At 45.8% G+C, this 15,395-nt stretch overlaps 1 protein-coding gene across 6 annotated transcripts in view; it reads left to right on the top strand.

The window, feature by feature from the left end:
* EHBP1 (EH domain binding protein 1) overlaps positions 1 to 15,395 on the top strand; it is a 1,903,610-nt gene that overhangs the window by 1,492,451 nt on the left and 395,764 nt on the right. For all 6 annotated transcript variants that reach the window (XM_086927633.1, XM_086927634.1, XM_086927631.1 and 3 more), the window contains one exon: positions 13,617 to 13,744. In XM_086927633.1, coding sequence (XP_086783759.1) covers positions 13,617 to 13,744 — 128 coding nt within the window. The remainder of the gene's footprint in view (positions 1 to 13,616; positions 13,745 to 15,395) is intronic.

The raw sequence follows: 15,395 nt of genomic DNA, 5'->3' as shown, positions 1-15,395 counted from the left end.
CCATAGTGACAGGATATTGGACGAGTAACTGTATAGATACTCCAGCGGTCCAAGATCAATACCAGTACAATGTATTCAGTGAGAATGATCTTTGCTACACTATGTTACTGTAATTGTAAAATGTCAATAAAAACAAGTTTAAAAAAAAATCCTTATAGTGGAGTAGCCTCGCCACTACCGGCCTGGGCGGCCTACCAGGTGCCAGTGGCCAAGCTGGCGCTCTATGTGCCCTTTCCAGAGTATAAAAGGATGTCAGGTCTTCGGGGGCAACCTCAGTCCTCAGCCAGTGTTCCAAATAATCCACCATATTGGCCCCTTCCGGCAGCCCTACCACGCTTATGTTAGTTCTCCGGTTCTTCCCTTCAGTATACTCTGCCCTCCGCTCCAGGGTTTGCAATCGGTGTGTGACATCTGCCATATGAGCTTCCGGTGCCTTTTGACCAAAGTTACTTCCGTCTGCTTAACCCAATCTGCTAGCTTAGCAGGATCTGCACGAAGAAGGCCCACGTGTGCAATGTCCTTCTAGAGGGCGTCCCTAGTGTAAGTGATGGCCTTAAGGATTTGGTCCACTTGTTGTTGCATCATCCCTTCCGGTTGCGTCGTTATCGATTCTTGCTTGTCTTGCGCCCCTGTTTCGTCCTCCTGTTCCAGAGGGGCTCCCCCCTGTATCCCTAATGGCTTCCCCGTTGATGGACGCTCCGCAAGTCCCAGCAGCAGCGCGTTCTCCAAATGATTCTCTTAAGCTGTGCGTACCGCTTTCAGGAGCCAAATCAGTGCCCTTGCCAGGGCTGTCTCTCCCCACCGCCCTTACAACGAGCCTTATAGCGGAACACCCACTGCTATTCCGAGCCACTTCCAGCCAATACCCAGTAGGGCTCTGGTCAATCTACCAGTCACTACCACCATCTCCCTTCTCCGCTGGGGGCTCAGGTCCGAGTCAGGTTCTCCTGCCAGCTTGCTCCACTCTTCCCAGAAGGAACCGCTTGTATGGACTAGGGCCACATCTCAGGCTCCGCACACAGCTGTGTCACCTCGCTCCAGGACCTTCCGCTTCGGCCAGCCCACCGATGCACCAGTTCCCCCTTCTTATTGCAGCCGCCAGTAGGTTAACCCAGTACGTGCTGTTAGGATCTATGATTTCCTCACTACCCCCGCAGCGTCAGTTCACAGCAAAGGTATGGCCAGGGCGGCAATCCAGCCCGACCGCAGCTGCACCAGTGAGGCCTAAGGATCAGTCCGTGCAGGGAGCGCCACCACTAAGGCATCTGCCGGTCTTTTCTTCTCAGGCCCATCAGTTCCCTCTTCTCCGAGCGGCCACCCTCCTCATTAGTGTCTGTGCCCCAGCGGCCATTCCTCCACATTGCCTCCTTCCACTGACATTGCCACCACCATCACAGTCCAAGTCCACAATGGTGTCTGCTTTAGCCTCCGTGGTGCCCAGTCAGCCAGTTGCTGTCCTCATATATGTGCGCTGAATCTCCTGCCGGGGCCGCCCGCACCACCGGGCTCATTCCTCGATCAATCATCTAAAATGACGACTCACACCCCGTAGAGGGATCACTCCATATATCCGTCTTCCCCGGGTGATGCCGCAGTGAAATGTCTGTGAGGGTGAAGCACTGCCCCCTCCCCCATGTGTCGCCGATTTACTCAGTGGGATCCATGCTCACCGACGTGATTCCACGGCACCCGGTAAGCCTCCACTCTGCCTAGCCCCTCTGTACCGGCACATTGACCAGCAGCAGCAGGATCTCGGGAGTCTCAGCTCTCTGGCGTACAGTGGTCCCACTGTCGTCAGGAGTAAGCCCCATTCGCCGTACTTCTCCGCTCCTGCACAGTCCTCTGGACACCTCCGTCAGCGCTGCCATCGGTCTCGCAGAGCCGCCATCAGCGCGATCTTGGTCGATCTCGCATCGGCCGCGCCACCTCCTCGTGCCGTGAATCAACTAGGGCGCCCAGTCACTCAATCGCCGACAGGGAACATTTACGACCCCCCCCACCCCCCACTATCACATGTGCTCCGGGGGTCTATAGCAGGTCCCTAGACAGGATAATGAGCGGGGTCGGTGCGGAGCTCAGAGCTCACACGGCCTTCCTCATCAGCTTCTTGGCCACCCCCCATTCTGACCTTCTTGATGTGTGCTCCTTTCAAACCTCTGCACAACTGCCCTCTCCAGTTGCTTTCCATCAAAACTGCCTTTTTAGTTGCAATAACTTCTGCCAGGAGGGTGAGCGAATTGCAGGCTCTATCATCCAAGCCTCCTTGCCTGACTATCTTCCCTGATAAGTTGGTGCTTCACACTAGGGCCTCTTTCTTACTGAAAGTGGTAACACAATTCCACGTGGGTCAATCAGTCACCTTGTCTACTTTCTATGCTCCTCCACACCCCTCTAAAGAGGAGGAACAACTTCTCTGTCTGGACCCAATAAGAGCGTTGTCGTTCTACCTGACCGGACTAAAGAGTTCTGGGTGGACGACCAACTCTATGTGGGGTCTCTGCATCAAATGTACTACACTCTAGCCAAGAAACAGGCCCCTGATTAAGAGCTCATCCCACCAGAGCTAAGGCTGCTACTACAGCATTGCAACGTGGTGTTCCAGTCCTTGACAGTAGTCATACAGCCACATGGGCATCGCTGCACATGTTCACTAAACACTATTTCCTGTATGGTCAAGTCTGCAGGGACGGCCTTTCTGGTTATTCTGTCCTGCAGGACTTCCTGGCCAAATCTGGTTTGCAGTCCATCCTCCGGGGATGGTATTGCTTTGGGTATCTATTCTAAGGTAAGGAATCTGCAGCTAGATGTCTCTGTCAGATGGACAAGTTACTTACCTTTGGTAACGCCTTATCTGGTAGAGATGATCTGACCACTGATTCCTTACCGACTCACCCATTCTCCCTGCACTGCGGACACAGTTTTAGGGACAGAGCTGACTCCTAGTTGTTCTAAACACACCACTGTCAGTGCACTTCATAGCTCCTGGCGTTGAAGTCATGAAAATTAACTGACGTCAGCGTGCCAAGGTGGCGCTTATATAGGTGACGCAAACCTCACTTACGGTGCAGACAAATGTCGCGCAGAGCCAACTGATGCCACCTACCAGCATGCAAGGGTATTGCTCTAGCAAAAGTCTTCCAGATCCAGCCTGATGCCTGGGATTTTCTAAGGAAAGGAATCTTCGGCTATATCATGTCTCTACCAGATAAGGCATTACCAAAGGTAAGTAACTTGTCCTTCTGCAAGAAGCCACTGAGTACGACGTATGCTTGTTTATTATGTCTCTGATCGGCTCTGTCTGGGATACATTTAAATTTGTTTGAATGGCTTTAAGGGGGCTGGCCTGGCCAGTGCTCAGACCTCTCAGTAAGATGACTGTAAAATCCATAAAGTTAAACATTGGCAGTGATGGAGACCCTCTTTACTTTTCATGTTTTGCTTTATCTTGCATTCCCTAAGAGCATTTGCTGTTTTCAGATATGAGTTTTTAGTTTTATTTTCATATAACGTTAACTCTGGGATAGTGTCTTCTGTGAGCCGAATTGCGGCTAGATATCTGGGTGAGTTCAGGTTGTGGGTATGTGTTCATGACAGGGTACGATTGAGATCTCTAGAGCTGAGGCTTGAAGTGCAAGTTCCTCACAGTGCCCAACAGTGGTGGATCATAACGGTGTCCAGACTTAATTCCCCTGGCAATGACCCCTCTGCGGAGTGCACAAAATGATGGAAATATATGTGGCAGTAGTAATTATCATTTTATTTGAAAGTGTGTGAAGAAGGAATACATTGCTGTTGAAAAATTGACACCGCCAACGGAAAAGAAAAAGTGGTGCGTTTACATATGAAGAGAAAAGCGTATGGGGGGAAAGGACGGGTGACAAGACAGTGATAAAAAGAAAGGAGATGAATTTTGGAAACAAATCAAGGGGGTACTGGCCCAAGTGTTATCCAGAATGGTCCCAGTGAGTACAAAGGAAGTACTATTAAATATATACGGGGACGAGCCTAGACCCAGGTATCATCGTATATGGGTCACCGTAGATCTGGGGGTGGCAAAGATAAACATTGCCAGGGTAGGGGTTAAGTCAGAACCCTCCTCATTAAGGGAATGGATGTCTGACATGGACTGGTGTCAAAACACAGAACAAGTGGTGTACAAAGAGCAAAGGTGGCCTTTAAAGTGGGGGAAAGTATGGGAACTTTGGAGGGATTTTAGAAGGATGTAGGGTAATAACTAGTGTCGAAAGGCACTCAAGTTGACCCGTGTGGTAAATAATTTGAATTGAGGCCCTGAATGTGAGCAGTGCCAACTACATGTTTAGATGTGATGGACTTTGAACTAATACCTATTGACTCTTATTTTCCTGTATAAGTAACTTGATAACGAATGTATGATTTGTGCAAACTTCATGATTTAAAATCAATAAAAAGATGCTTTAAAGAAAAGAAAGAAAATAATTGAGGTATGCAAATGGAGAATTTCAAAAAGATGTTTGGGGAAAGGAGGACGTGAGTGTCTTATGGATGAAAGTGGTGTGAAAGGAACAGGGCCGGACTGGTGCTTTCGGGCACCGGGCAATCCCCCGGTAGGCTGGAGGGGGTGGGGGGCCGGTTTTGGATCAGGGGGCCGGTTTTGTGAGTGGGGGCCGATTTTCGGTCCGACCCGACCGGTACAGCGTGTCAGTGTCAATCTGACACTGACACGCTGTACCGGTCGGGTCGGACCGAAAACCGGCCCCCTGATCCAAAACCGGCCCCCCACCCAGACAGTACCACTGCAGCAGGCAGCAACAAGCCTGATTGTCGACCTTTGTACTGACGTGCGGTGCAACCTAAAAAAAAAAGCGGAAGCCTAACTTGGGGGAGAAGGAGGTGCCTGACTGTGCGCAGCGCGCAGTTATGCCCTGCCTCCTCCAGCCCGTCTGCGCGCCGCCTAGGGTGCTGTCTTTCGCGCATGCGCATTGAATAGGGGCAGTCAGTGTTCCCTACTACAGCAGGTTGCAGGCCCTGATCATGAGAGCAAGCCAGAGCCAGGAGAGGTCCGGAGCGCCAAGCGGCCACCATAATTTAATTTATTGTACTGTGGTGGGGTGGCTAGCCTAGCCCCAGGGCCGCTGGCACGCTGCCCGCCCCTGGAAGTAGGCAGCCCTCCTGTCCTGTGTCTGCCACCAACAGCACGGCCCGACCCGTGGTCCGTGAGTGACGGCGTGACTGACTGTGAGTGAGTAAGTGTAACCGCACCGGGCTACTTGTTCTCGGAGCATTTTAGAGTATTTAAGTAACATTTCTCCGTTTTGTTTTTTGTGGTAGCTGTTAGGTTATATTGAATTTCCACCTGAGGTCATTTTCCGTCGCTTTTGCACGAATGTTAACAGAACACCTACACCAATGATTTCATCCATTATTTGTCCTCTTTCACTTTACCTATAACAATAGCAACTGGAATTATGGAGCAGTATTTAAGTACATTATTTTATTAAAAAAACACATTTTGGCATGTTACGGGCCATTTTGTTATAGTACTATTTTATGATGTTGTCATTTTTACGCATAGCAACACTATCTAATTAAATATGTCACCTTTGTAGTATTGGTTTAACACCCAAATGTGTCAGTGGACAACTGAGGGATGATCAGTCAACCAATGTAAAGGGCCTACACTGTACAGGAACACGTTCCCATGCTTTTAGTAACTTTTGATCCGTTTTGGCTAGAACCAGAATTTTTTGTTAGCATCTGCAAATTGTGCTGCACTTGATGGATTGTGTGGCAAATGCGTTAAATCTGTAACTGTGGGAAATGCAGCAGAATCACATAATTCTAGTTTTCCTGCCTATAATTGATGTTGCAACCTAGTGTCTTTGGGATATTTTGTATATTTGCATATCACACTAATGAAAGGACGGGCTGTGTTTATAACCGTTTCCAATAGCTTATGTATTATATGGTTGTGTTATTGATTGTTCTAGTAATAGTTTATAGGGTCAAATCTGAATTTACCCTGGTAGTATGATGCCTTCAAAATAGCCTACCCGTCTTTATTTTTTTTTATATGAATTCACTTCTATGAGAACAGTTGTTTTTAACTTAAGTTTAATATGAAAGTAGCATGATGAAAGTGACATTAGCACTGTGGATAGGCACACTGTCTTTAGGGCATGAAAGTTGCATCATATTAGCAGATGGTGCAAAGGAGAGTAAACATCCATTGGAATGAAGCCGTGAGGGTGTTAAATATAGACCAGGTATAAAACGGAGTATAGTGCAGGGATCTAAAGGGGCTTAGTATACAGAGGGGCAGTACGAGTGCTGAGATCGGAGCAGGGCAGCAGGGGCTGATACTGGACAAGGGGGCGAAGAAGGCTCATATTGAGGCGAAACAGTAAAGAATTAAGTGTGGACTGTATCTTGACTGTCTGTCTTTAATGCAAACACTGAAGTTGGCTCAAGACAGCTTAATTAACCCTTGGAAAATGCAATTTATCCAGAGGCTTGCCAGGTCTTTGCGAGGCCTTATTGGTGAACTGATAGCACAGGGAGCTGTCAGGCCTGAGTTCCCATCCCCCGATTTAAAGCAGTTTCGGTGTGAATTGCAAAGAAAACATAATTTCGGGTGGATGTGTTCAGGCATCTTTGCCCACATGCATCAAGCATTTTTGGAATCGCAAACGGTGCAATTCCTTAAAATCGGCCGTTTGCGATTCCAAAAATGCTTTTTGGGATGCATCATTGCTTTTTGTCCAAAATCGCTAATTTTGCGATTTTGGAAAATGCGATTGCATTTAAGGAATCGCAATTTTGCGATTCCTTAAATGCAATGCATCATTTATTGAAAAAATTGCGATCTTGAAGATTGCAAGTGCAAATTACCACGAGTGGGAACCTCGTGGTAATTTGCGAAAAATGTTTAAAATGCTCAAATTTGCATTTTAAACACTTTCATGTTACAGACACACATGTCCTTAGGACATGTGTGTGTGAAACATCCATTTGAAAAAACATTTCAGGGGTGCAAGGGGTGGGTCCTTTGGACCCCCCCCTGCACCCATGAAATGCATCAACATTTTGCGAATTCCAATTTGCGAATTCGCAATTCCCATTGATTCCTATGGGCCTTTTGGCCCATAGGAATCAATGGGAAATGCGAAATCGCACATTTGAATTCGCATAATATTTGCGATTCGGTAAAAATTGCGATTTTTACCGAATCGCAAATATTATCCTCTTTCAATGATGCATCCCGTTTTGCGATTCCATATTTGCGATTCGGTAAAAATCGCAAATTTGGCATCGCAAAACGGGAGTTTGATGCATGTGGGGGCTTGTCCTAAGGAGTGTGCTGCGGCAGGCCTCAGAGGAGGGTATTTTGTAAGAACTAGTGTGTTCTCAGCAGGGGCCGGGCCCAGCAGCAGGCCGATTGATCTCACAGGCCCCACGCTCTGCATGAATGTGGACGAGAGAAACCAAGCGCGGCAACAAGAGAAAGGCCTCTCCCCCTGACCACCTGCTCCTCAGCTCCCTCGTTAAGATGTTCCCCTGTTAGCTGTCAATTTTTACTGTCTTTTAAGTCGGAGTCGTCAGCTAGAGCTTGAGCCTGCCAGTGCCCGGCCGTAGCTGCCAAGGTTTCAGATTGCTATGTGTGTGACATTTTCATAAGTTCAGTGTAATTATGAGTGACTATGTTCCCCTGTTAGCTGTCAATTTTTACTGTCTTTTAAGTCTGAGTCGTCAGCTAGAGCTTGAGCCTGCCAGTGCCCGGCCGTAGCTGCCAAGGTTTCAGATTGCTATGTGTGTGACATTTTCATAAGTTCAGTGTAATTATGAGTGACTATGTTCCCCTGTTAGCTGTCAATTTTTACTTAAGTCGGAGTCGTCAGCTAGAGCCTGAGTCTGCCAGTGCCCGGCCGTAGCTGCCAAGGTTTCAGATTGCTATGTGTGTGACATTTTCATAAGTTCAGTGTAATTATGAGTGACTATGTTCCCCTGTTAGCTGTCAATTTTTACTGTCTTTTAAGTCGGAGTTGTCAGCTAGAGCCTGAGCCTGCCAGTGCCAAGCCGTAGCTGCCAAGGTTTCAGATTGCTATGTGTGTGACATTTTCATAAGTTCAGTGTAATTATGAGTGACTATGTTCCCCTGTTAGCTGTCAATTTTTACTGTCTTTTAAGTCGGAGTTGTCAGCTAAAGCCTGAGCCTGTCAGTGCCAAGCCGTAGCTGCCAAGGTTTCAGATTGCTATGTGTGTGACATTTTCATAAGTTCAGTGTAATTATGAGTGACTATGTTCCCCTGCTAGCTGTCAATTTTTACTGTCTTTTAAGTCGGAGTCGTCAGCTAGAGCCTGAGCCTGGCAGTGCCCGGCCGTAGCTGCCAAGGTTTCAGATTGCTATGTGTGTGACATTTTCATAAGTTCAGTGTAATTATGAGTGACTATGTTCCCCTGTTAGCTGTCAATTTTTACTTAAGTCGGAGTCGTCAGCTAGAGCCTGAGTCTGCCAGTGCCCGGCCGTAGCTGCCAAGGTTTCAGATTGCTATGTGTGTGACATTTTCATAAGTTCAGTGTAATTATGAGTGACTATGTTCCCCTGTTAGCTGTCAATTTTTACTGTCTTTTAAGTCGGAGTTGTCAGCTAAAGCCTGAGCCTGTCAGTGCCAAGCCGTAGCTGCCAAGGTTTCAGATTGCTATGTGTGTGACATTTTCATAAGTTCAGTGTAATTATGAGTGACTATGTTCCCCTGCTAGCTGTCAATTTTTACTGTCTTTTAAGTCGGAGTCGTCAGCTAGAGCCTGAGCCTGGCAGTGCCCGGCCGTAGCTGCCAAGGTTTCAGATTGCTATGTGTGTGACATTTTCATAAGTTCAGTGTAATTATGAGTGACTATGTCCCCCTGTTAGCTGTCTATTTTTACTGTCTTTTAAGTCGGAGTCGTCAGCTAGAGCCTGCCAGTGCCCAGCCGTAGCTGCCAAGGTTTCAGATTGCTATGTGTGTGACATTTTCATAAGTTCAGTGTAATTATGAGTGACTAACAGTCACTCATAATTACACTGAACTTATGATGACTGACGTTTTTCTCGCAAGATGACAGCAACATTTATCAGAAATTAAGCAACTTCATATTCTATTCAGACTTTTGTACAGTCCACAGCCTGAGCTCGCGTGTTTGTAGGCACTTTCGATGTGATAATGAAGAAAAAGGTGCTTGGTGGAATAAAATATTGCCTAGCGCCACAAAATGTGTTCAGCCGGGATTGATGCCATGTATCACATTGTACAACTAAGCCACAGTATTGGTATCCCTTTTGCTTTGGCCGGCAAAGCAGAGCTCTGCTCCCTCTGGTCTTGAGGGGTCCAGAGGACCTCGAGCTGAGCCAGAGACAGGCATCTGTCTTGACTCGAGCCTGGCTAGAGCTTCAGTGGCTTGCCCAACTCTACATCATATAGCGCTCACCAGAATGGGAACTTTAATTATATGTCATTAATACACAACAACAACTCTCTCTTAAAGACATTGAAGAGCTGAACCGGGGAGTTGACCCAGTTCACCATCTATTCCATCGATAAATTATTTTGTACACGGATCCCAGTAGCTGCCACTCCCAATTCACAACCCTACCTTACTGGAGTGGTTGGGCTCAGACACGAGGCACATGATGAATATTCATGAGAGCTCTTTACACATGCTGTTTTATACACAGTGATCTTTAAAGCCTGGCTGAGGTTTGCTGCTTTGCCAAATATTGTAAAGGTTTCTGGTCATTTCTCCTCAGGAGTACATCACCAGGGTTATTGTTGCTAGGACATGAGACAAGATCCTGGTTATAGTCTTTGACTAGGATAAGGCCATGGGACTGTAGGACTCCCACCAATGAAGGTTTGGACTCGACCCCTTGGATTATAGGCCTCAATTAATGGAGGCATAGAACTCTAACCATGAGACAACTTAATTTATAAGATTCAACTAGTCCATAGATGCTAGAACTCCCCACCAAGGTTGTGGCCTAACGGCTAGAGCAGTCGACTTCGAAGCTGGGAAAATGGGTTCGAGTCTCAGCAGGGACGCTCAACATCCTGTGATTCTGGGCAACCCACTTAATCTCCCTTTGCCTAACAAAATGAATGTGTCCATCTGTAACACAACTGGTGCTCATGTAACTTGGCTTATACCTTCGGGTCGAGTTTGCGCTACATAAAATAAAAATAAAAAAAAATTAAAAAGAAGGAAGATAGGACTCAATCCAGGAGAGAATTAAACTCCTCGGAGGAAGTATAGACCTCAAACCACAGGCAAATGAGATTAAAGTCAAGCAAGGAATGACTCACACCAGTGGAGGTGGGTCTATCATAGAAAACCGTGGCAGAAGGATCTGAACTGAAAAAAAGCAAGCACTCAACTGATGGAAGGATATGACTCAATTAGAGATCAAATGTTATTTTATGTTATGTTACATAACAGTTGTACTTGCTAGACAGGAGCAAGCAAAGCTCAAACCAGGCTTGAGGTGAATGCCGGCTCTGGCTCAGCTCGGGTTCATCTTAGAATCTTGAGCCCAAAAAGAACGAAGGTTATGTGTCCTAGTGGCTACAGCTGACAACCATGTAACATGGGGGGGAACAAGGTTTAAATCCTGGCCTCAGCTCCGCATTCTGTAAATCTGACAAATCTACCTGCAACATTTAAAAAACAGCATGCAAGGTGGTCTTTGTCTGTTAAGCTTTCACAAGTGCGCACTATGTAAGAAAATAAAATGTGGATTGTGTCACCCACACGCTAATCTCCTCTTCCAAGAATTAAGGACAAACCATTAATCTTTGATGTCAGAAAGAGATAACCATCAAGTGGCTGAACTGCACAGTGTGAAACTCAAAAATCTGCTATCAACCCCGGCTTCCGTGGTTGACCAAACAGTGTAATCCTGAGCAAATATTTTGCCTCAGAGCCTCCTTTTTCATCATTATCAGAGCACCTTCAAATAAGTGTGTTTGGGTTGTGTGCAGTACAAAAAACCTCTTTTGTGATTGATTTAATGTTGCTCTCTGTATGATAAGAATTTAGGCCACATATAGGGTAGAAATGACAACTCACTTGCTTCTTAGTTCACTAATAGCATTTTTAGCATGGCGGGGGCAGGAATATTTGTAAATTTCAGTTTAAAACCTTTCGCTTGCAATAAATACTTCTCGATGCAGAGATACAATGTGATGGACTAAGGTGAAACACTCAATATTAAAGAAACACTTTTTTAAATTTTGAAGACAACTTATATTCTAATATGTTGTTTCTTGCATGATTTTCAGGGCTCAGCTCGCGCATGAGCTTTTACAGCCAGAGCTCACCCTTGGCTTGGCTCTGTCTCGGCTCTCCCTGTTAATTTCTTTGCTCGCCCACTTCTAGTACTTGTAGACATATCACAGTAGAGTCTGGATAATTTGATCTTCCACCTAACCTGTGTTAGTAGAGTCTGCTAATCCACCTGCTTGGGTTCTTGGTAGATCTTGTTAATATGGGGTGTGTCTGTTCTTTCCTATGTGTTATTGGAATGCTTATAAAAGTGGGTGTGTGAGGTGTATGGGTTTGATGGCATTGTTGAGAGTTTTCATGTTAGTTCTAAAGTTATAATCAGGCTGCTGGTTTGGTGACCTCTATCTCTCTCTATATATCTATATATATCTCTCTATATATATATATATATATCTCTCTATATATATATATATCTCTCTCTATATATATATCTCTCTCTCTATATCTCTCTCCCTCTATATATATATATATATCTCTCTCTCTATATCTCTCTCTCTCTCTCTATCTCTCTCTCTCTCTCTCTCTCTTAGCTCTATCTCTCTCTCTCGGCTCTTTATCTGTCTCTCTCTCTCTCTCTCTCTCTCTTACCTCTTTATCTCTCTCTCTCTCTCTCTCTCTCTCTCTCTCTCTCTCTCGCGCTTTGTTTTGGCTTTTCTGTCTCCCAAATTTTCTTGGGGGGTAGAAGTTCAACCCCCCAAACTCACCCTAGTGGTTGCTCACGGCGCTTGCTTGCTACACACCATGTGGGGGTTGGTCTCACTTTTACTTTGTTCTCTCTGATTCACTACTTGTGTCTATTTGTGGTGCTCTCTGAAAGAATGCCTATGAATACATATGACTGGGTGGGTAACCTGATGTTCTTTAAGGTCATCATCTACTGTTTACTGTGCTTTGAAAGTTGATACAATTTGAATATGTAATGAAAAATGTACTGTAAAATTCACCATTTTGGTCTGTCGTTTTTGAAAAATTTCTGGGGGGGAGAACCCCCCAAACCCCCCAAGTGGCCGTCGGGCTCGCTGACGGCGCTCGCGAGCTATGCGCCGGAGGGGGGCTGGCTCGCTACGCGCCGGACGGGGGCTGGTCTGGCAATATTTGCCAGGGCTGCTTTCACTTCCCAGTCCGGCCCTGGAAAGGAAGGACAAAAGTCTGACACACTCCGAAGATTACCCGTACCTTTGGGTATGTGTAATTCACCATCTCATATTTTCAGAAGTGAAACATTTTTATAATCTCGTCATTTACAACGTTTTCATTGTTGTTACTCTTTTATCTGATACTGCTATCAAGCGTTGGCAGTGGCAATAGGTCTGGCTTGTATAGGGGTATGTTCGTTTTGTGTGATGTGTCTAGTTTCAATAATAGAAAACTCTGAGAAGCACCCAGATATTGGTCCGATTCCAGTCTGTTTGAAGCACAGATGCTAGTTAACACGTTTAAGCCAGGTCTTGATTACGCAGGTCAGGCCTCTTTAAAAGGATCTTTCATTACTCTTCTTTTGCCATGCTCTTTCTAAAGACTCCCCACATGTTGGTCCCACTTAAAGCACTGATGGTGTTACCGTCTGTACTGGAGAAAGGTGCTAGGTACAGACATGCCGCCTCAAACGGATTGGCGCCTGGTGTGCCTCACCACGTCATCGCTTCAATGCACAGTGATCAAGTGTGTACTTCCAGTCATTGTAGGTGTTCATGTTAAAAGACAATTTTTATTTCATACATATATTTTGCAGTTTCCATCTGATGGGAAAATATACGCTCGCGTTAGGAAATGTTTTTCTATTTCATGACGACTGAGTGCTTGAACCGATGCCACCTATTTACAAAAAAGTACATGTGCATGCCTAAAGAAAAGGTGCTTAGGTGTTTATCATTCAACTGTTTTGCGATATTAGAACCATTTAATCGGTTTCAACTTTTTTGCTCTGTTGCACACTTAGTGATGTTCTTTTGTCGTGAGAGCATGTATGTACACAAAAGAGCGGAGGGCGAGTTCCTACATGTATATAGTAATTTAATATTTGAAGATTCTGTCAGGTTCATTTTTTTCTTCTTATGTCATGCCTTCCAGTACAACTCGAGAGTTGACCTGGAGCCAAGAATTAACTCGTGCAAGTTTGTTTGAAGGAAAAAACTAAAGGAGGGCTTGTATAAATAAACTCGATGCATGCATAGCTTTCCGGCGTCTCATAATTCTTGCCTGCCTCTCAAGTTTCATTATTTGTTTTAAAAAATTGTAGTTACGTGTGCCGAGTACTGTTGAACAGGCCTCCCGTTTGAATGCATCCCTCACGCTCTTGCTCCTGCCCTTTGCATGTTTAGCTGGACAGCACAGCAAGTTGGTGGATTTGAAGCTGAAGCGACTCCTCGAGGCGCAGCCACAGGTGGCCAGCTCGCTCTCCAGCGCCGCGCGCAGAGCCCTGACGGACGGCGCCGAGCAGGAGGTGAAGGTGAGTGGGAGCGCGCGCTTTTCAGAAGTTTGTCTGGAGCCTAGCAGGTTCACACTAAATGAAGAGGGTTCGGGGGGGATTCTGTCTGTCTGTTTAAATACACTCAGGCTCTAAATAACAAACATGATGAGCAATGCAAATGAACTTCAGCGTGAGTTTGGCAAACAACGGTGGGGCGTATGTGGGAGTTCTTTTAATAATTGGACGGTAATGTTGGGGGAGGGGACCTTGGGGTTCTGGAATATTCTGAACTGCCGAGACGCGGCACGTTTTGCTATAGCGTCGATAGTGGCAAAATGCCTGCCGCATGCTGCTCAAACTAATACTTTTTGATTACTTTTTCTTTGAAGTCCCCGTAGGCCAGAGCCTGAATGCGGGAAAAAGTCAGGAATGCGGCGTGTGGGTCAGCGAGACGGTCTTAGGCTGTGGGGCACTGGGGTTCGTGTATAACTTTTCACCCACCTGCGGCCCGCGCCGCTGACGGAGAGGATTTCCTCCCTTGTGGAGAGAGAGCCGCTTTGAAGTCCCAAGACAATGGCGCGCATTGCTTCTCCTTGCACTCTGGGTTCCTATAAATTGGTGATGAAAGTGTGTGGCAGGAGCGCAGGACTACTTTCGGTCTCTATCTGAGAACAAAGGGGAAGCCCGGATCAAGTCCGTTTTTTTTTTCTTTTTTCAGTTTAGCTTTCTGCAGTGTATTTAATGCAAAATGAGCCTGTCCAAGGATATTACAATGGATTGAAAAGGCTAACTGCATTAGTGGGCTTAGAGGAATACATTTGTAAAGTGGCAGAAGTCCCTAGTCATAAAAAGGTTTCTTAAAATGGGATTTACTGGCTAATCGCACTGATTTTTCTGCACGTTGCCAGGCCTTAAAAATTAGCCATGTTTATTTTGACAAATACCCAGCGTCGCCGGCAACTGCAGTATTCTCATCTTAAGACAAAAGTGGACGACTCGACATGTCTTGGGATTTAACTGTTGGGCTGATTAATTTAAAGGTAAATTGGACCAACCTTTAAGCATTACACCTTCATTTGAACAACTTAATTCCAGCAAATCCAACAGAAAGTATTTTTAGCCCATTCTATGTGGTGGTTTTTGTATTAGTTGATTTGTGTGAGCTTGGACAAAATAAGGTGTGACCCAGCAGATTACCTTTTCTTTTGAAATAGCTTTTGAAGGTATTTAGGAAAGCGGTATCGTGCCCATCTGTTCCCTGAACGCTTTAGGCACTGACTTGGATTTTCTTAAAAAAAAAAAAAAATCCGTTTACTCGTCTATAAATGAGGCATTCTGTATTTGTGGAGGGGGATAAACTGTTACCTTCCCCTGAGGATTCTGTATCCCGGGCCTCCTTGAGGCTGGAGAATAGGCCGCTCGAGAACTCCCTCATTACCGATTGTCTCAATGCAGAGGAAGGGCAAAGTCTTGGTAGCTTTTGATAACCAGTTTCCAGCTTTCAGCGGGCTTAGCTATTAGTCATGCATCTTAGCCTCCCCCTATTTACTTTCAAAACACTTAATAAAAATAATAAAAGATTAGGTATAAAATGAATTGTGCGTCTGGTACACAGCCGGTCGGTATCTGTACTTTCCACACGCTGCGGCGCTCTGCTTTTTCCGGCATATTTCATGTTGATGCAGCCATT

This window comes from Lissotriton vulgaris, chromosome 6 (assembly GCF_964263255.1).
Source record: "Lissotriton vulgaris chromosome 6, aLisVul1.2, whole genome shotgun sequence".
Taxonomy (NCBI): Eukaryota; Metazoa; Chordata; class Amphibia; order Caudata; family Salamandridae; genus Lissotriton; species Lissotriton vulgaris.
The sequence above is the reverse complement of the archived record's forward strand: the minus strand, read 5'-3'. Positions and strand labels throughout refer to the sequence as shown.